The sequence below is a fragment of the Thalassophryne amazonica genome, chromosome 4 (genome assembly GCF_902500255.1).
Source record: "Thalassophryne amazonica chromosome 4, fThaAma1.1, whole genome shotgun sequence".
Taxonomy (NCBI): Eukaryota; Metazoa; Chordata; class Actinopteri; order Batrachoidiformes; family Batrachoididae; genus Thalassophryne; species Thalassophryne amazonica.
The window spans coordinates 98,643,105-98,663,748 of record NC_047106.1 but is presented as its reverse complement, the minus strand read 5'-3'; the positions used below and the strand labels follow the sequence as shown (position 1 = coordinate 98,663,748).

Sequence of the window (20,644 nt, the reverse complement as noted above, 5' to 3'; positions counted from 1 at the left end):
ATCAACTTGTAAAAGTCTCACCAGTTATTTTCTAATTGATGGAGTTATTTTTCCGCACACACTGAGTTGAGTTCTTTTGCTGGCTATAATGTGCAGTAACACAAACAGCAAACTCATGTTGTTGTTGTTGTTTTCTTTTAAGTATGTTGTTAAATTCAGAGCGAATGTTTGTGTTATTTACCTGTAATATAGGAGCGCTGCTAAAACGCTATTTAAGCGTTTCTAATGGCGTTATTAAAGGAGGCAGTGCGCGCGCAGGCAGTCCGCTCCGTGCGGAGCGGCTGGCGGATGGATCTGTGGCTGTGATCCGGTCCGGGTCTTCCGCGCCGCCCGCTCCTTTCCGCTGAACTCCAACCCCCGCGCGCTCTATCAGCATCTCATTCCTGTCTCAATATGTCTCAAGATGGCGGCCAATGCAGGATCGATGTTTCAATATTGGAAGCGCTTCGACTTACAACAACTACAGGTCAGTGTGCCCTCTCCGCTCACCGCTCGCCTTCTTTTCGCTTCGGGCATCTCTTCCGTGTCCGCTGCAGTGTTTAGTGGCCGCTGGGCGGCCGCCTCTTAGGTGTTTCGGGGGCAGAATCGGTGCGCTCTTCCTCACATTGATGAAAGTGGCTCCTCTCGCTGATCAGAAATTGATCCTCTTTGTTCAATTCGCCATCGATCGGACGCTGCCACTGCGGCCAGCGGGGCGACGCCGCGGGGACGCGCCGGCGTAAAGAAACACACGGCGGGGCTTCGGCCGAAAGCTTTGGGTCGGCTTTGTTTATTGCTGTAGTTGAACTTTTTTTTTTTTTTTTTAGCCGGAGTTAGCCTGCCGCTTTAGCTGCTGGAAGGTCGCATCATTTGGGGGAGAAATAAGTGCGACGCCGCGGTGACACCAGCCGGGCCGGCGGCGTCGCTGACTTTATCCTCGTTTTAAACTGTCAAACCTGCAACCTTACTCCGACACATTAACCAAGTAGTCCACTTAATGACAGTTTATTTAGTTTTTATTTTTAATCGCTATTTATACACTATGTTTTCCCGACGCCGCCACGTCTGTTAAAGTGGACGCGACAGTGTTTGTTTTTGATTTGAATAACTAATCTGAATAAACAAGGGGAAGCTCTATTGACTGAACTCCAGACGTGTCCCGGTGTCACGCGCGGCACCGTGCACGACTCTCGGCTTATTAAGAAACGAGATGAAGAAGAAGAAGAAGGAAAAAAAGCTTCTTTCTTCCCCCCACAGTGCCAATAATCTATTCTGTATATCAGAGCGTGTTTTGACCGATCACAAGACGCGCAGACAATAGAGCTGTTGTCTCCTTCTGGCATTTAACGTGCGTTGCTGAATTTCAAAATCACACTTAATGAATATTAGTGGCTTATTTCCCCCCGTCATTAACATAACATTGCATTATGTAGGCTACTAGTCCAGCTTGTTGGTGGGCATTATTGTGTAAAGTGCGCAGGCTTGGGATTTTAAACTTTTATTTGGGTCATTATGCCTGTGTGACTGGGATAGACAAAAGGACACTGAACAAGTCTTCCCAGCGGGCTTTGTGTTGCACTTATGCCACATCATCAAGGCTTCACTTCTGCTATTTATTTGATCCTGTTTGGTCCTCCTACTCGTGCCCCCTTGTTCATGCATTATGTAAAAAAAAAAAAAAAAAAATCAGACTTGCTTTTCCTTTCCTCTATCTCCCAGCCTCTTCCTGCCCCCCCCCACACACCACCACCATCATCTCTCTCTGTCTCTCTCTTTCTATCTATGTCTCACACACACCTCCCCCTCCCCTTCTTTTTTTAATTCTTTCATCCTGTCTCTGGCCCTTCACCCAGCTTTCACCCATTCCCTACTCCAACTGATGTGCATGTGCGAATTTGTCTGAGATCAGTTCTTATGCCCCCCCGCCCCGCCCCCAACATTGACTGCCAGCAGGGATAGTGAAGGCACCGCCAGCAGCCTGGACATGAAAAATGCATCGCATAAGTTTGTGATAAGGCCCTGGGTAATTATGGCAAAGGCCCCTATCACAAGCGATTAGTCAGAACAGTGAATCTGAGCGTGTGTAAAGAGGCTGGCGGTTGGCAGGCCTGTCTGCAGGATACGAATCAGTTGGAGCTGGTGTGCGTGTGTGTGCAAAAGTGCTCGGAACATTCACTGTCTATTATTGATGACATCTTATTTACTCTCCCTCCCACTGAGGGGCTCCTACAGGAAAGCCTTCAGAGAAGAAGCTTTTTTTTCCTTCTTCGTATTCTGAGGATAGTATGGGGTTAGTAATGATATGATCGCTTTCTCCACCAACTCCTTTCCTCCTTTGCCCCATTTGCTTCTTACATCTGACCAAATGGTCAGGAGCTGTGGGTTTCATGATTGTATTTTTCTCTTCGGTGCGAATGGCACCAGTGAAGAAATGCTTTGTTTTTGTTTCTTTTGATGATGTAAAACTCTAACACAACCTAGATCTCAGTTGCTTTAAGGCCACTACCGCATCTATTCCTTGGGTTCCCGACTGTGCGTGTTCATTAAAATCCTATTTGATCAGCATGTTCCGTTCACTGTGTGAGAAACTAGCTAGGTGGTTGTTACAGGACAGAGAGTGCTTTGAAACAGCACAGCGAGCTGTTAACTTGTCTTCTCCTCTGCACGTTTCTCTCCCCTCCACCACCACTACAAACACAAATGGGTGCAACAGAAATGCTTTTAGCAAGGTCTTGCACAGTTGCAAAATGGATCGGCAATTCGGAGATGATGGCAGGGTGACGGTGAATTACAGACGGAGGCTTTAACATCTGTAATCCCTGTCCATCCATTACCAAGTTTGGGTTTCTTTAGAGGGGATCATCATTCTTCTTTCCTGTTGTTGTTTCTCTCTCTGTTTTTTTTTTAACCCAGTCAGGCAGTTTGCTGGAACATTGTGTTTCGACTTGAGCACGATGAGAGATTGCGCTTCATTACAGGCAAAGCCTTAATAAGATATGAGCGAAAGGCTGAACATAAATGTGCACTTTACATTTTTTCACGTAAGGCAAGGAAAAATTAGGAACAGACCTTTCTGTTATTCACGATTCCCCAATTTAGGTCTAATAGCCTACATTTCATTTCATAACATTTCCTGGAACACAGCACCCTAGAGCCATTTTGAAACGTAGTTCACTGTGTTAGCGGACAGCTAAATAGTGACTTAAATGAAAACTGATCTCACCCTGGTCCTTATTCACCACCTCCTAATGGGTAAAGTTAGGAAAAGGTTTGTAAGGCGATCCCAAAGCTGTGGTCAGAGGCAACCTGAGTGGTTTAAATCTCTCAGCGACTTGCCCGCTGTTGTCTGCAGGAGTTTTAGTGTTAATTTATGAGCTGGTTGTCTGAACTCACTGGTTGGATATTTTTACCCCTCTGTTGCTGCACAGGATGGGGGAGCAAGGAGGAAGGGGCATCACGTCACGCTTTTACTGTAGCCAAGCGGTTCTCTGCCCAGTGACAAAACCTGGCATCGAGACTGAGGTTTCACTGTGTGTTGGTGGGTGGTGAGCGACTAAGCATGAGTCAGACTGAGGGACGAGTGCGTGTCAGGTCTTTGGTCTGTCCCCGATCTACTTTGGTTGAAGCTATGTCATTGCACTTTCTAAGAGCTTATAGTGTTTCCTTCTGAAGGATACACTCAGTGAGACTGAGGAATGTGCAGTTTTGCTCTTTATGTACTTTATCACGGGCTCAGTGGAGGCCCATACTCCCCAGTTCCTTGGCGGTTTAATGTACGTCACACTCCACGCTCAGTTTCTTCACCTTCCTACTACTTTAGGGAGTGTCCACACAAGTTTTCTTGTTTAAAGACTTAAACAAAAAAGTACTTTATATTCAGACATGAAGCATCATCAGTATTTTAAATGCCAAATGTCTAATTGAATGTTGAAGTACTTGTCAGTTGCATTCTTAGAGAAACAGATTACAGACACCTTACTGGGGCCTTTGGTTCATGCAAAAATTTGTATTTATTGTTTTTACAGAGTAGAGTGAAATTGTCAAAATTCCTTTTGTCAAAATTTTAACTTTTCCTCTTTTAACTTTCCAACAAATATATAACAAATATTTGACTGTTTTTAAACTTAAGAAAAATTTTATTTTCCTGTTGTAGCATGTAAGTAGGCCTGTCACAATAAGTAGTTAGTTGACATACTATCCTAGGAATAATTGCAATAAAGCATATTGCTGTTTTAAGACTGTCAGTATACTTGCATTAGTGGTGACCTAAAACAAACAGCAGTTAACTATTAATTTTGTGACTGTTCAAAAATTGGAATGTGAAGAACTTATATATTAAGAATACCTACATTTAAATCAAAGGTAATAAATAAAATTGGCTCTCAGGCTCTGTTAAATAATTGCACTTAAATAAACAAGGAGGCTTTAAACAGCTGGCATGCAAGGATACACTAAAGTGGAAGTTGTGGCCAAGAGAGGTGATGACAACAATACTAAAGTTTACTTTCCTCATTGTATTGTGTTTGACTTGAACATTCAAGAAAATAAAGCATTTTTTGTTTATTTATTTTGAGGTAAAAATGATGTACTTGGAATATTGGTTAATATTGAGATTGTGCGAAATTCACAGTTGAGTTGAGAATGACTTGGAATTTCAGTTAAATTCTTGAATTTAAGTTGAATTTATGAATTGAGGTAGCAAACATGATGCAGAAAGACTATTCTAAAATTCAGAATTTTGAATAGCCCTAGGCTGCTATAAAAGAAAGAAATGAGGAATGCAATGAAATTGAGTGTAACATGTGAGGTGCCATGTTTATATAATTGTACCAGAACTTTAGGTCAGAAATATTTGCATTTGGTAATGAATTAATTAATTATAGATGTATAATTACAGCCAGTTGTAGAATATTTGACCACCTACAGTCTTCACATGTGAAATCCAGTTTCTGTTCAGGCTACTGTATGACTCAGAGATTGCAAAATACTACTTGCAAATAGTATAAAATATGATATACTGGCCATAAATGAAAGTTCTGTTGTCCACTACTAATTAACCATCAATGGTGCTGCAGATTCACAGTCATGTGATCTCTTACAAGTAGCAACACCGCAACAGAGGCTAACTTAGCACTTAGCATGACTGACGTTTAAAAAAATGAGGGAAACCTGTTGCTGTTAATTAAAAACAGCTCAACAGTGAATAGGCGAAGTGCGCAACGCATCTGCACATGCGTGGGTCAAACGGGGCCAAAAATTCCAGCTCCCAAACTCACACCGCTCCCACTGAATTTCGTATACAGTAACATTAGCGTACTATAAAAGTTAAGGCTTTTACAGGGATTGTTTCAAAGGCTTTAAGCCTTAAGCGACGCCTACAATAATGACAGGGGCGCATTGTGCTGTTTTCAAATGCTCGAACGGAATTTATAGGCTTGAAAGTTGGCTGAAAACACACGATTGCAAAGCTCCGCCGAGTCCACACAAAGACGGAAAGAAGAAGAAATGTGGTCGTAAACCTCCGTTCATTCTACACAATTTCGCTACAGAAAAGAAAGATCCATACGGACGTAAAAGATGGACTAAAATTGTAAGTTTCTTGCACACATTTATTTTGTCAATATCCCAAAACCGTGCCGCCGTTTTCGTGTATCGGCTTATGACTGTAATGTCGCGCCATGAATGACGTGGCGTGTAATATTGTAAAATTGACATGTTCTATAAACAAACTGCATGAAAGCACATATTGTATGTCTGTCAACTTATCAAAACAAACATGACACCAAAGAGGTTATATGTGAGACTCACCGTCATTGTCGTCATTATGAAGCCGGCGGAGTGGCGATTTCTCATCCCTGCTTAGCAAATATTCTGCAGTATCCACAGTTTCAGTCTCTGGACTTCGTCTAACTATCTGTCAGTTGCCTTCAAGGGGTCAGAAATTTGTTTGTCTCCAACTATCAACAATGACCGGTCATTTTCGACAGCAGTGCGCTCTTCCTCCTTTGTCAGCACTAATGGTACTTTCTGTACAGATGCAGCACATGCAAGCACAGCCAGCTCTTCTTTCCATTTCTGTCCACTGCCGTACGTAGTCCTGGTTGTAACAGGCAATCCGCAGAGCTTACAAAAAGGCTTTAAATCGTCAACTTTCCAGCGGTTGAAATGATCCAAATCATAGCACTCCTCGCTGCTTTCTGCTGCCATAGCTTGTGGGTTGGTAGTCGAAAAAATTTAGCCTACCCATAATGCACTGCACGGCCTGAGATGCGCACTTTGCTTATTTGTTTCTTCACTTGTGAACTAACACCCCAATAGACCCCTTGCAGTCTCGTGACCCGACCACTTCCTGGCCACACTCTATCGCCATGTTGCCAGTCATGCGCAGTGCTTCCACGATTATTTACAAGAGAAACAACGTACATATTGGAAAATATGGGACAAGCTTAGAGATAAACGCATCATGTATGAACCTGATAGTGGAGTAAGCGAACATACCAGGCATCTTTGTGGTGCTGAAGCGGTACAAAGAGAAAATTGCCATTTTGGGCACTTGTGCACAGCACCAAGCATGTTGTTTTCTTTGTTGACTGCACCTGGAGCGACATTGTTATCGCTGCACGTGTAAGTACACTTAGGACTTAAGTTAATAGAGGACTGCAGACTTACATATTTATAGTAGTATTTAGTGAAAATGTTCATCATTAACTTTATTGAATTGTGTGTAAGCTGCTGTGTGAATGTGGAGCAAAACCCTGCAGAGTCTCTCTTTTTAAAAATTTTTATTTATTTTTTTGTGGTCCCATCACAGCATCCGGAACAAAATGAGTCACATTTTCGTGATGCGTTTTTTTTTTTTTTTTTTCTGTTTCTTACCCTACCCTTAGTGTTTATAATAATGTTTGTCATTCATTTTATGGAATTTTTTTGTATGCTGCTGTGGGATTGTGGGGCAAAATCCAATGCTCTGTGTCCACTGGAATCCCGTGGAAGCTCACATTCTCCTTCTGTCCACATCTGTTGTGACAATGAACTGTACAACAAGTCTCTGGCATGGTGTATTAGCGGAAAAATGGCGAAAAACAGAGAAAAGACGTGTTGAGATGACTTGTTTACACAGCCAAGTGTATTGTGACCAGCTAAACGTGACCTTCAGCTGCACGTGACCTGTGACGTCATGTGTAAAGGCTCTATTCACCAGGACACTGTCCTATTATGATCCCCCATGATCCAGAAAAAGTGCAAAAATGGGATGAAATGGCTTACTCCGGCATACCTCTTATCAGGCTGGCTTATAACGCGCATACCTGGCAGCTTGCTTGAAAGCAAAAGTAAAGCTGCACCCTGCTGCGTTCTCAGCCAGTTCTGCAACAAACACTGCTGTTACTTCAAATTTTTACCTAGATGGACCACAGTCAAACAAGTTTCAAGCTGTACTCACTAGGACTACCCCGTTTAAAGATGTTTGAACATGATTGAAGCTGTTAAGACTACGAACACCCGGAAGCGACTGCGTAATAACGTAGATTTGGTGAATCAGGATGAAATTTTTTTCCATAACGAATATTTTCTTTTTAACGCCATCTGCAGGAGGATGTGTGTGTGTGTGTACGTGTGAGAGAGAGAGTTTTTGAAGAAAACAAAAGTTACCTTTCACCTTGGGTGATGCATGCACACATAGCATGCACGCTGATGTCTGTGAGTTGTCTTGTAAATTACTTCGGAGGTGATATCTGGTGACAAAAACAGCCTTTTCAGATTTAGAAGTGTTTATTTCTCGATAGCTTTTACATATTATATGAGAAACATGTTGGATTTATACAGAAACACAACTGTTTTGGAGTGGCTTCCGCCATGTTTGATTAGCAGCCAGAGAAACCAGCCAGCAGACATCACTGTGCTTCTCTACTCTGATTGGCTCTCACCGTGTGCTTCCCAACATTCCTCTGCAAGTCTGGGAAGCCCCCACATGATCTATGATGTCACTGTCATAGACTGTATGGGTCCTTACCTTCACTGTTGTAAGTAGTTCAAGGTAATCTGGTTGTTTTTTTTTGAAAATTTACCCTTTAGGACAACTTCTTCATTTCTTTGAGACAATGTGAGTTTTGATTGTATTGGCATTGTCATATCATGAATCCCCTATTTGAAGGCTAATAAATAAATTATAGTGGTGCAAAAGATTTTATTTTTTTCATGCATTAAAACTTCACAAGCTCAGTAGCCCTATACTTGTAAGTTTTAGGGAAATAAAGAAGAGCTACTTTCCTTCAACATTGTCAGCTAATGTTTTTAGTGAGCAACAGTTAATGCCTACCAGTTCTAAGACTTTTACGAGTACATTTTTGAAGAGTATCATCTAATTATCATTATTATCAAAGTCACAAAAAAATGGAGATTTTTTTTTTTTTGTCCACCCTACTGAGTAGTGGCATCAGTGCAGTTGTGACCAGATAAAAAGTAGCTGCATGTTCATGTGAACAGCGCAGTCTCCAGTGAAGTAGCTTGAGGGTCAGTGCACTGGTTCTAAGTGTGGAACCATTCACTTCAAAATGCCAGGAGTTGAGAATGGAATGTGTGCGCTGATATCATTCACATCAGCGAGTGTGCATCGTGTGATAAACAAATGATCAAGCTTTGTAGGGCTATGTATGGTAAAACTGCATAAATAATGAGAACATCACTTTAGCGGTGTGAGTGGCCCGCTGCTGCGTTTACCGAGCCCGCAGACTCAGTAAGCACATCGTAGGCAGTGAAAATCAATCGCGGTGATGCCGACCGGTGCCGCGACCGGTGCCGCGACCGGCCTGCCTGATAAGGACGCAGAACACAATGCGCTGTTAAAAAAAAAAAAGCATGCAAAATTGCACTAAAGAAATCCACGAAACTGCTAGGCCGTGAAACGTGAACCGCGTTATAGCGAGGGACCACTGTACTAGAATTATAAACTCTATACCAGTGGTTTTAAAACTGGGGCACCAGAGTTCTTTGGGGGAGGTGCAAGGAATGGGTATCGAGAACCAGTTCTTTTCAAGAATCGTTAAGAAATGATTTGATCCACCAACATCAATAGCCTTTTTGATTAACGATTCCAGGGTTCTCCCCAGACAGTGGAACAATGGCGCCACACCGTCATATTGCCATCTAGAGCCGCTATAGTGTAGTGTCATCTCATGACATTTTAGTGGTAGACTTGGTGGGAATTTCACATAAACAACTGCAGCTTTTTATTTTATCCTGTTTACATACAAATTACTCAAACCATGACAAAACAAGCCTTACACGAAGCCAGATCTCTGCACTTTTTGTTTTGTCTTGGCGGGGATGCAGCGATCACCGGGCTGTCCTGGGAGGAGGCACGCCGTCGCAAAGCGTCACGGAGGCAGGTGCACATCCAATTCGATCAATTCTGTCTGCTGTGGGATCAATTAGATCAGAGGCTAAGAACGATACTGCAGCCTCTGTGACAGTGAACAGGAATGCTTTTATTAAGAAAACGGCAGAACAGAATTCAAAATTCTTCAGGTACCGAGACACACTTTGAGATTTTGGTGCTGGATAGCTGCGTGCATTATTTCCATTCTTCTGTGTTTTAAAGGACATGTCGCACTGAAATCATAACATTTCTGAGTGTTTCCCTCAGCATTTCTTAGAGGAAAACGTCTCAATGCGCACCTGAATGCTGCTAACGTTAAAAACGGAACCACAGATTAATTGCAAAGTTTATATAAGTGTGATGTGGTGTTATTAATAAATGGAATAGTTTTGACTGTGTTGAATGCTTGGTTTGCAGAGTAAATGTCAAACAATGTTGACGTACATTGGATTCTATGACGTGATGTATATTACCCTGTAACGTGACAACTAAGCATGACCCATGGTGCAAACTATTCCTTTTTAAAACCCTATTAACTCAACCAATAATTTGCATCACATTTGACAAAAATTGGAGGAACTTTAAATTTTGACCCCTGTACAAACTGAAACTGACCTTTCTTACCGTTCTTGCTGTTTTTACCCCATAACTCCATAAGATTCAGTCATAGATAGCCCAAACTATACCTTTTTGGAATCTTTGTGATCAGACACATAATGTGGTATAGCTTTCAATATGAATGGAGCATTTTTAAATTTTGACCCCTGTGTAATTCTTCATTGACCCCTACCTGGCCGTCATATTGGCTTTTCAAGTGGCCAGCACTTTTTCTCAAACACTGATTTATGTAGAACATTCATGCCAAATCTGATGCTTGCATAACCACGTGAACAATTCTGGCCAAATGTCATACTTATCTGCTCCACTATATAGACTTTTACAGCCTTATTTTTATAGACTTAAAGAGAAAAGATAGCACTCTCTGTCTCTCCTTCTCAATTTTTAATTTAATGGAATGGAGCTTTATTGATATGCAGGGATGAGATTTTTCCGCAGATCCATGGATTTCCGCGGATTTGACAGTCCTGGGGGTCGATTTTGTGAAACGTCCAAATCCGTAGAGAAAATTTTAGGGGGGGGGGGGGGGTAAGAATGCAAAAAAAAAATTGCCAGGAGTACCTTTAGCGGCTTTCACAGTGGTGTATTCGTAGAGCTGCTCATTGCAGTGTTGTGTTTCATTTAAATACAGCCGAAATACGCGCGTACTCAGCCTCTAACAGTGTTAGTTCATACTTGCAGCTGCATGTGTTCGCGTTTTAATGTGTGCATACAGTCGCGTGTGCCATGCTGCACCAGTTTCAGTGCTATTTTCTGTCTCTGTGGAAGCGCGCTGTGTTCTCTACTGCATGGTGTGGTGCGGCTCAAAAACAGTCATTTACCATTATTATTATTATTGTTATTGTTATTATTATTATTATTTTTATTTTTTTATGCAGCGAGTGCACGTTTATTTTAGAGTCACAGCTCTTTTCAGCTTTGATCAGATTGATCGATCAGGGTGTTTGATGAGCGCACCGACATGTAGCAAGTGCGCGTTTATTTTAAAGAGTCGCAGCTCTGATTAGACACACACACACAGAGAGAGAGAGGGAGGGAGGGAGAGCGTGCGCGTGAGAGCGCGGGTTTATTTTATTTTATTTTAAGGAGTCTATTTTAAGGAGACTCAGACTCCTCAAAATAAAAAATCTCTCTCTCTCTCTCTCTCTCTCTCTCTCTCTCTCTCTCTCTCTCTCTCTCTCTCTCTCTCTCTCTGTCAGAGAGAGAGAGAGAGAGAGAGCGAGCACGCGCGAGAGAGCACTTTTATGAAACGATGCAACACAGTGAAACAGTCCTCATATATAATTAGTCCAGTATGATAAAGTGAAGCAATGATCTTGTGATACAGTGTTATAGGTGAGATCACATCGACTAAATATAAACCTTATATGGTCTGACAGTTCAATGGACATAGAACATTGGATTATACATGTGCATGTATTTGAGGATATACATGTACATGTATGTTTGTTGACTAGTGTGCCATGCTGAAAGTGGAGAATGCTGAAAATCAAGTAAGTCTAGTTATGAAAAAATATTTTGGTCACAAAAATACATGTACAGTAGATGGTCTTAGTAAGGGTTTACAGTTTGAATTATAGATATGAACACCTGGCATTTATAGTAGTTTTTAATATCATTTTAGTGCAATTTACATGTTTTAAAACAGCAAAAATGCTTTGGCTCCACCCTGGACCCGCTGGGGCCTGCGGCCCCTGGACCCTGGCTTATTTTCCTCTGAAAATCGAATTTGCCAGTCTCATCCCTGGATATGGCGGCCATATGTTTACATTGTCAAAGCAAGTGTTACAGAGTAAAAATTACGTCCTCTGTCTGTCTCTCTTTCTTACTTCCTCTCTCTGTCTCTCTCTCTCTCTTTCTGTCTCTTGTTTGCTCTTTCTCCCTCCCTCTCTCTCTCTCTGTCTGTCTCCCTCTCTTTCTGTCTCTCGTTTGCTCTCTCTTTTTCTCTGTCTCTTGCTCGCTTTCGCTCTCCCTCCATCTCCCTCTTTTTCTTTCTCTCTCGCTGTGTTCGTGCTGCACAAACTTTGAACTTTTGGAAACACGAAGCCTTTCAACTGTAAAATTAGTGTATCATCAATATCCATCGTCTATCATCATCGATGCTCATGCGCAGGATTTTAATGGAGATTTTTTTTTCCCTTTCAGTGGACAGAATTTCTGTTCAGCTCCTCCTCGGCTGCACACCGAACTGGCTTTTCATAGCGTTTTACAGCCTCGGGACAGTGAAGCGGGTAACTTTTTAGCGCAGCAACAATTCAGTTAATTCTTTTGGAAAATCTGTGCTCGACGAACAGACAATTTAAATCCGAGAGCCGGGCAGAAATTTGCCGCTAACTGCAGCTAGAACACTGAACACTAGAACATAGTTAATAGGGCACTACAGTCTCGTTTGAGGGTGGGCGTGAAAGGGGTAAAATATGACGCATATGATGTAATTTCTCTACTTCTGGGGGAAAAACCACAGCATTTTCAATGGATGTTTGGCAAATTACAGGCAGACAAAGTGAAAATGCAAAGAAAAAGTGACGGTGCGGTGGGAAAGCAAACATGTGTTGCGGTTTGTTTATGACCCGGAGCACAAACGTGTGGAGGCGGTTTTGCAGGCAAGATAACGCAGCTGCTCTGGTTAGCTGTGTAGGCTAACACTTACCGACACGACATCTCCCATCTGCCTCATCTTCTCTTCTCCACTGGGAACCGAAAAAAAAAAAAATTTGCGATGGCTTCTGTGATTGCACCCGAAAACAAAACGGTACACCATTTTTCGGTGTGAACCTATGCTGTGTGTGTGTGTGTCTATATATATATATATATATATATATATATATATATATTGCACAATGGAGCGCCCCATGAGTGGTCAAATCCCGCGATATCATGCAAGTTTCAAACGAGACTCTGGTGCCCTATAGCACAACAAGCCATATTAGCAGGGGTGGGGTCAAGTGGTTAATGCACTTGGTTTTAGTGCAGAAGGTTCCGGGTTCAAATCCCACCCCTGTCACATTTCTCCATGTAATGTGGAGTTGCGTCAGGAAGGGCATCCTGGCGTAAAACCTATGCCAATTCAACATGCAGATCCACCTTGGATTTGCTGTGGCAACCCCGAGTGCAAACAAGGTAGCAGCCGAAGGGACTTACTGTAATAAAATGTTCATGCTAATGTTAGCTGCATTCTAGCAGCATCTAAAAGATGATGACAAAAGAGATGTGAATGATTAAATCCATCATGATACCTTACTGAATTTTCATGAATCACTACTAGTTTTTCATTTGTGTCTATATTGTCAAAGGTTTGGACACACGTTCCCATTCAACTGAATGGGAAAGTGTATTTGAATCAAGCAGCAGCCTGAGCCCACTGGAATTGAAGCCAACGCAGAAGTACAGTACCTTGACTGGTCGCTTGAGACTGGCTCCAAAACAGCACTTTCCCATAGGACTCTGTGTTAAGATGTCCAACTTTACAGCAGAATAAACATGTTAACAGCCCGGTACAAAAAAACAGGTTTGCTCTTTCAACAGTTTTCTCCTCCTTGACAGCTATATGAGGGGTGAATGTTTTTCTAACGTCTTATAGTTTGAGTAGGTTTTCCATAAAGTTTGGTAAATTTGGTGGTGTGGTCACTTTGCGTGACAACTGCTGATTGGAGCGTCTCCTCCTCCTGTCTTTAGCTCAGAGTCCACTCGATGCGGCTGGGTGTGGAGACTGTCTCTGCATGTTTGGAGTATTTGATAAGAAACATGTGGAATAATACGGCTTGTTGTGGTGAAACGCCCGAATTGATCAGACATTTCTGTTGTATTTGCGCTGAGTGAAGCGCTCATCAAATTTAATGTTGTATTTTAACAGTGTTAGCATTTTGAGCAGCTGTGTAGCTTCACCCGTTAGGTCCACTTAATGTATGATTACTAAAAAAATACATGGCTCATCACTCTCAATGTCCACAACAAAGTAAACCGTGAGGAGAACCACCGCACAGTCCTCAAAAATATGATTTAATAAACACCTGAACGAAGGTTAAATGGCTCGGAATCTAAGAAAGGGGTGTGTTCAGGCATCTTGTGTCACATGTAAAGCCACCCACGGTGGTATACCGCCCTCCACTTGTTGCTTCTAATCTATACTTTCCAGTAAGTTGTTGCATAGATGTTAACACATATACAGATTATTACAAAAAAATTCAGAAGAAGGCCAATGTCCGTAATGATGGAAATTTTTATTTGAGGCTTCGACGTGCTGTAATGTTGTTCATGTTTGCCACCACATAATACTCTACAAATACATCTTGCTGTGCTGTGGGTCCCAGAGTAGTTCCACCTCTACTTGCCCACCAACTTCTCCACATAATAGCAACATGATGCAATGTAATAACAATGCAGGCCAAACTTACAGCAACATCTTGAAACAGGAGCACAGGGGCAGTTTCCAGAGACCTATTTTCAAGTGGCAGGCATTATATACAGACCCACTTGGAGCGTCTCTCACCTTCAACATCATAGAGTTTCACCGTATCTCATGACAGAGGCATCCATTATTCTGCTGCTCTGTATTCCTGTAGTTGGAGCAATATCTTTTGTGACCGGTGTTAAGGATCACTCTTTGGAGTACTGCCTGGTTAAATGTTTGAGGTAGATGCAAATGTTAGCCTATGTAACTGCAGTTTTCATGGACATTTCAAATGGTGGCAGAAGTGATTAATTTTATCATGTGCCTTACAATTTCAGCAACAAGTAAACTGGCTTACCTGGAGCGTTGGAAACCTAATCACCCTCGAAGTAGTCTCCTTGGGACTCCACACAGTTCTTCCAGCGGTGTCGCCACTGTTGGAAGCATTCCAAAAAAGCCTCTTTCGGGATGGAGCGCAGCTCCGCCGTCGATGCATGACCTGATGTCCTCCCTCGTCTCAAAACGCATTCCTTTTAATGGTCTTTTAATTTTTGGGAACAGCCAGAAGTCGCAAGGGGCCATGTCAGGAGAGTACGGAGCCTGTTGAACCACAGGAGTTTGGTTTTTAGTCAAAAAAGTCTGAATTAAGTTCGAGGAATGTGCTGGAGCATTATTGTGGTGGAGGCGCCAATTTCCTGTGGCCCACAACTCCGGTCTCTTGCGCCGTACAGCATCAAGAAGGCGACAGAGGACATCCCTGTAATACTCCTTCGTTACTGTTTGACGCTGTGGTTCGTACTCGTGGCGTATCACACCGCAGGAGTAAAAAAAAACCAGTCAGCATTACCTTCACATTGCTGCGCACTTGGTGCGCCTTCTTCGGTCGTGGCGACGTGGAATGCTTCCACTGTGATGACTGGAATTTGGTTTCCGGGTCGTACCCGTACACCCAGGACTCATCACTGGTTATAATGGTGTCCATAAAGCTGGGATCAGTGTGAATGGAGTCCAGCATGTCCTGTGAGACTTCAACACGGAGGTGCTTTTGCTCCGCCGTCAGCAACCTCGGCACGAATTTCGCAGCCACTCGCTTCATGCCCAAATCTTCTGTCACGATGGAATGTGCCAAAAAAGTACTAATGTCCACTTCCTCCGCAATTTCTCGGATGGTCACTCGACGGTCCCGCATCACCACAGCGTTCACTTTGGAAATGATCTCCTCATTTCGGCATGTTGAAGGTCGACCGGAGCGCGGCTTGGAATGCACCTCAGCATTCTTCTTCCTCCAAACATAACGAGTTGAGTTTTTACCAAAATGTTCTATTTTGGTTTCATCTGACCACATGATATTCTCCCAATCCTCTTCTGGATCATCCATATGCTGTCTGGCAAACTTCAGACAGGCCTGGACACCTACTGGCTTAAGCAGGGGGACACGCCTGGCACTGCAGGATTTGAGTCCCTCTCTGCGTAGTGTGTAGCCTTTGTTACTTTGGTCCCAGGTCTCTGCAGGTTATTCATGAGGTCCCTCCATGTAGTTCTGGCATTTTTGCTCAACGTTCTCATGATCATTTTGACCCCACGGGATGACATCTTGCGTGGAGCCCCAGATCAAGGGAGATTATCAATGGTCTTGTATGTCTTTCATTTTCTCCCAGTTGTTCCCACAGTTGATTTATTCACACCAACCTGCTTGACTATTGTAGATTAACTCTTCCCAGCCTGGTGCAGGTCTACAATTTTCGTCCTGTGTCCTTCGACAGCTCTTTGGTCCTGGCCATGGTTGAGTTTGGAGTCTGACTGTTTGAGGCTGTGGACAGGTGTCTTTTATACAGATAACGAGTTCAAACAGGTGCCATTATTACAGGTAACAGGTGGAGGACAGAAGAGCTTCTTAAAGAAGAAGTTACAGGTCTGTGAGAGCCAGAAATCGTGCTTGTTTTTGGGTGACCAAATGCTTATTTTCCACCATAATTTACAAATAAATTCTTTAAAAATCCCACAGTGTGATTTCCTGGATTTTTTTTCTCATTTTGTCTCTCATAGTTGAAGTGTACCTATGTTGAAAATTACAGACCTCTCATCTTTCTAAGTAGGAGAACTTGCACAATCAGGGACCGACTAAATACTTTTTGGCCCCACTGTGTGTGTGTGTGTGTGTGTGTGTGTGTGTGTGTTTCTGCGTGCGTGCGTGTGTGTGTGTGTGTGTATGTATATGTGTGTGTATATATACACTCAACAAAAATATAAATGCAACACTTTTGGTTTTGCTCCCATTTTGTATGAGATGAACTCAAAGATCTAAAACCTTTTCCACATACACAATATCACCATTTCCCTCAAATATTGTTCACAAACCAGTCTAAATCTGTGATAGTGAGCACTTCTCCTTTGCTGAGATAATCCATCCCACCTCACAGGTGTGCCATATCAAGATGCTGATTAGACACCATGATTAGTGCACAGGTGTGCCTTAGACTGCCCACAATAAAAGGCTACTCTGAAAGGTGCAGTTTTATCACACAGCACAATGCCACAGATGTCGCAAGATTTGAGGGAGCGTGCAATTGGCATGCTGACAGCAGGAATGTCAACCAGAGCTGTTGCTCGTGTATTGAATGTTCATTTCTCTACCATAAGCCGTCTCCAAAGGTGTTTCAGAGAATTTGGCAGTACATCCAACCAGCCTCACAACCGCAGACCACGTGTAACCACACCAGCCCAGGATGGTGGTGGTGGGGTTATGGTATGGGCAGGCGTCTGTTATGGATGAAGAACACAGGTGCATTTTATTGATGGCATTTTGAATGCACAGAGATACTGTGACGAGATCCTGAGGCCCATTGTTGTACCATACATCCAAGAACATCACCTCATGTTGCAGCAGGATAATGCACGGCCCCATGTTGCAAGGATCTGTACACAATTCTTGGAAGCTGAAAATGTCCCAGTTCTTGCATGGCCGGCATACTCACCGGACATATCACCCATTGAGCATGTTTGGGATGCTCTGGACCGGCATATACGACAGCGTGTACCAGTTCCTGCCAATATCCAGCAACTTCCCACAGCCATTGAAGAGGAGTGGACCAACATTCCACAGGCCACAATTGACAACCTGATCAACTCTATGCGAAGGAGATGTGTTGCACTGCATGAGGCAAATGGTGGTCACACCAGATAATGACTGGTATCCCCCCCCCAATAAAACAAAACTGCACCTTTCAGAGTGGCCTTTTATTGTGGACAGTCTAAGGCACACCTGTGCATTAATCATGGTGTCTAATCAGCATCTTGGTATGGCACACCTGTGAAGTGGGATGGATTATCTCACGAAAGGAGAAATGCTCACTATCACAGATTTAGACTGGTTTGTGAACAATATTTGAGGGAAATGGTGATATTGTGTATGTGGAAAAAGTTTTAGATCTTTGAGTTCATCTCATACAAAATGGGAGCAAAACCAAAAGTGTTGCATTTATATTTTTGTTGAGTGTGTGTGTGTATATGTATGTATGTATATATATATATATATATATATATATATATATATATATATATATATATATATATATATATATATATATATATATATATATATATATATATATATATATATATATATATATATATATATATATATATATATATATATATATATATATATTAGGGCTGTGCAATTAACCAAATTTCGATCGTGATATCGATATTTGTATCAAACGATCTCCAAACTCGTATAATCGAGTGAAACGATTTAAAGGCCTTTCATCAGGCCAGTCCGTCAACGTGTCCCAAGATGCATGACGTCAGACGCATCGCTTCGGAAGCGGCAAGGGGGCAGAGATTGCGGCTACGTCACACTCTGGCTGTTTCCACAACCTTAAAAAAGTTCAGTGATGGCCTTCTTGAATTCGCGTCGCCTGAACCACAAAAAAATGTTGTGTGTTGGGGGGTTTGGCTGGATGTTTTTGTGTTGTTTTCTTTTCTTTGCTCTCCAGGTGGTATGCAAACTGGTTTTTGTCTGTGGAGAAGGTGCTGTTAGAAGAGTCCTTCACCCTCATCAGCATTATTAGCTGCACCTGTGGAGGATGTTCATGTGCAGGCCTACTGACTCGCAGCACCTGTGGATGATGCTCACGTGCAAACTTAAAGATTTTCAGCTGAAGCAGATAATGAGATGGCGTTCTGCATTTAAGCCATGAGTGGTTCAAGCAGAATTGCCGGGAACTCGACCTTGTGACGTTCGTTTGTGAGATGCTGAGGACCGCGCCAGGGTTTGACACATCGTGCCTGTGAAGGAGGACGGGTGAGGGACACATGCTGTCAGCACACATCAGAGAGTCAGTTTGTCGTGTCCACCTGGGGGGTGTTTGGCTGTCCAGAAGCGCCGAGGCTTCGATCCTTTTGGGCGCTGGAGAGCGCGCCGTCCTTCACTCCGCCAGACAAACCCAATATTTATGTTGTACACTAATTATTGCACTGGAGGGGAAATAAAACCGTTTTGTTTGTGGAACCGCTGGGTTCGGTCAGACGTTGGTCCGCTCCTCAACCTGCGTCTGCACATAACAAAAAAGGTTTAAAAAACAGCAGTGGAACGATTCTCCCATCACCCTGCTGGGAGAAGCTTTTTTTCCAGCTACTTTTCGGAGTGACGCCGACCGAGGGAGGACTGATGACTTGGTGGGATATTGATCGAACCGCGACAGCGGGCCGACCCGCACGGAGAAGCCAGCCTTCAGGCATCATTCCTGGGCCGAGCGAGGCAGGCAGCCGGGGTGATGGAGCAAACCCACTCAGTCTGAAATCTCCCACTTTTTGGATATATGCGAAGTCCCAGTTTGCCCAAAGGAGTTTAGTTCTGCAGCTTTATCGAGGTGAGAATAATGTAAAAATAAAATGTGACGTTTACTGAATTGCTGTGAAGGTTTAATGATCGGCTAACATTAGCTTAGCCTTTTAGCACAGTTGATCTGAGTGAACACTTTAATTTGTAAATGCTTCAGTCTTTTTTTATTTTTACCAAGTAAAGCTACAGCTTTTTTCAGACACCACAAAAGCTTAACTTTAAATAACTTATTTTTTTCGGGCCTTTTTTCCATAATTTTTCCCCGTTTTTTTTTCCCCTTTTTTATATATAAACTGTTTAGTGTTTCTTTATAGTTAAAGAAATATTTTTATTTGTCCTAATCAGGAACATTTGCTGTGCAGACAACCAAACTTCCATTGATGAGCTGAACACCACGAAGTCCAGTCGAAAGAAAACATCTCTGCTCTTCAAAATAGGACATAAGTGTCTTTCAGCAAAACCACCAGAGTTCAAAACTGCAGAAGAGACCTTCATCTGGTCCCGAGAATCCAGAATAACATCACCTGCTTCTAAATAAAAGGCTATTTCAACAGCAACTATTTTATTAGTTTTAAAAAGCTGTTTCATTTTATATTTTAACAATAAATGAACGGATCATTAAAAATGTCCACGAATCAAAGTCAAAAGACATTTGCACAGGTAGAAGCTCTCCACTTATTGTGCTCAAATTCGTATTTTAGAAATGACTCTGTCCTGATAACAACATTAAAGCAATTACATATTTTGGCGAAATTACAAGTTGAAATGACCATTAAAAAAATTCATCATGATTCATGAGGTTTATGTCACAGAAATCCTACTTTACAATCACACTGAAGTCATTGTTAAATTATTTCCTGTTGCATTTATAATAAACATTTGTATTTATGTACAGTGTCTGTTTTTCTGGTTGAAATGAGATATAAATAATCTACCAGACTTAAAAAAAAAAAGTACAAATTTCCATGTTATTTTGTCTAAAAATAAATGTCCGAGGTTCCTTATGTTAAACAAGAAATTATCTAATCTGAAATAACAGGTGGTTTTAATTTACAGATGAAAGGTTTCTAAAAGAACCATTTATTGATTTATTTAGCTATTTTAATTACAAGTGTTCTAAACTTTTTAAAACAGTAATCAGAAATTCTGAGGTAAACAAACAACAGCAAAAAACATTTCCAAGGATTTTTCTTCAGAAAACTGCTCCATAAATGAGCAGTCCTGTGACACGTCTAACAATTTTTTTTTTTAAAGTGAGAGAAATGCTGAATAAATGCATTGTGTAACTAAAAAAAAAAAATGATCGTTTGAATAATTGTGATTTCAGTATTTACCTAAATAATCGTGATACTGATTTTTTCCATAATCGAGCAGCCCTAATATATATATTCAATTTTGAAGCTTGAAAATTGGGTGTCCATGTATGTCACAAAAT

General features: G+C 42.1%; 1 protein-coding gene across 3 annotated transcripts in view; it reads left to right on the top strand.

Annotated features, from left to right (window-relative positions):
• Positions 1-319: 319 nt before the first annotated feature.
• cux1b (cut-like homeobox 1b) overlaps positions 320-20,644 on the top strand; it is a 237,115-nt gene continuing 216,790 nt past the window's right edge. For 2 of the 3 annotated variants that reach the window (XM_034168316.1, XM_034168317.1), the window contains exon 1: positions 320-466. In XM_034168316.1, coding sequence (XP_034024207.1) covers positions 404-466 — 63 coding nt within the window. In that variant the 5' untranslated portion in view covers positions 320-403. The remainder of the gene's footprint in view (positions 467-20,644) is intronic. The other variant, XM_034168318.1, reaches the window with a different exon arrangement.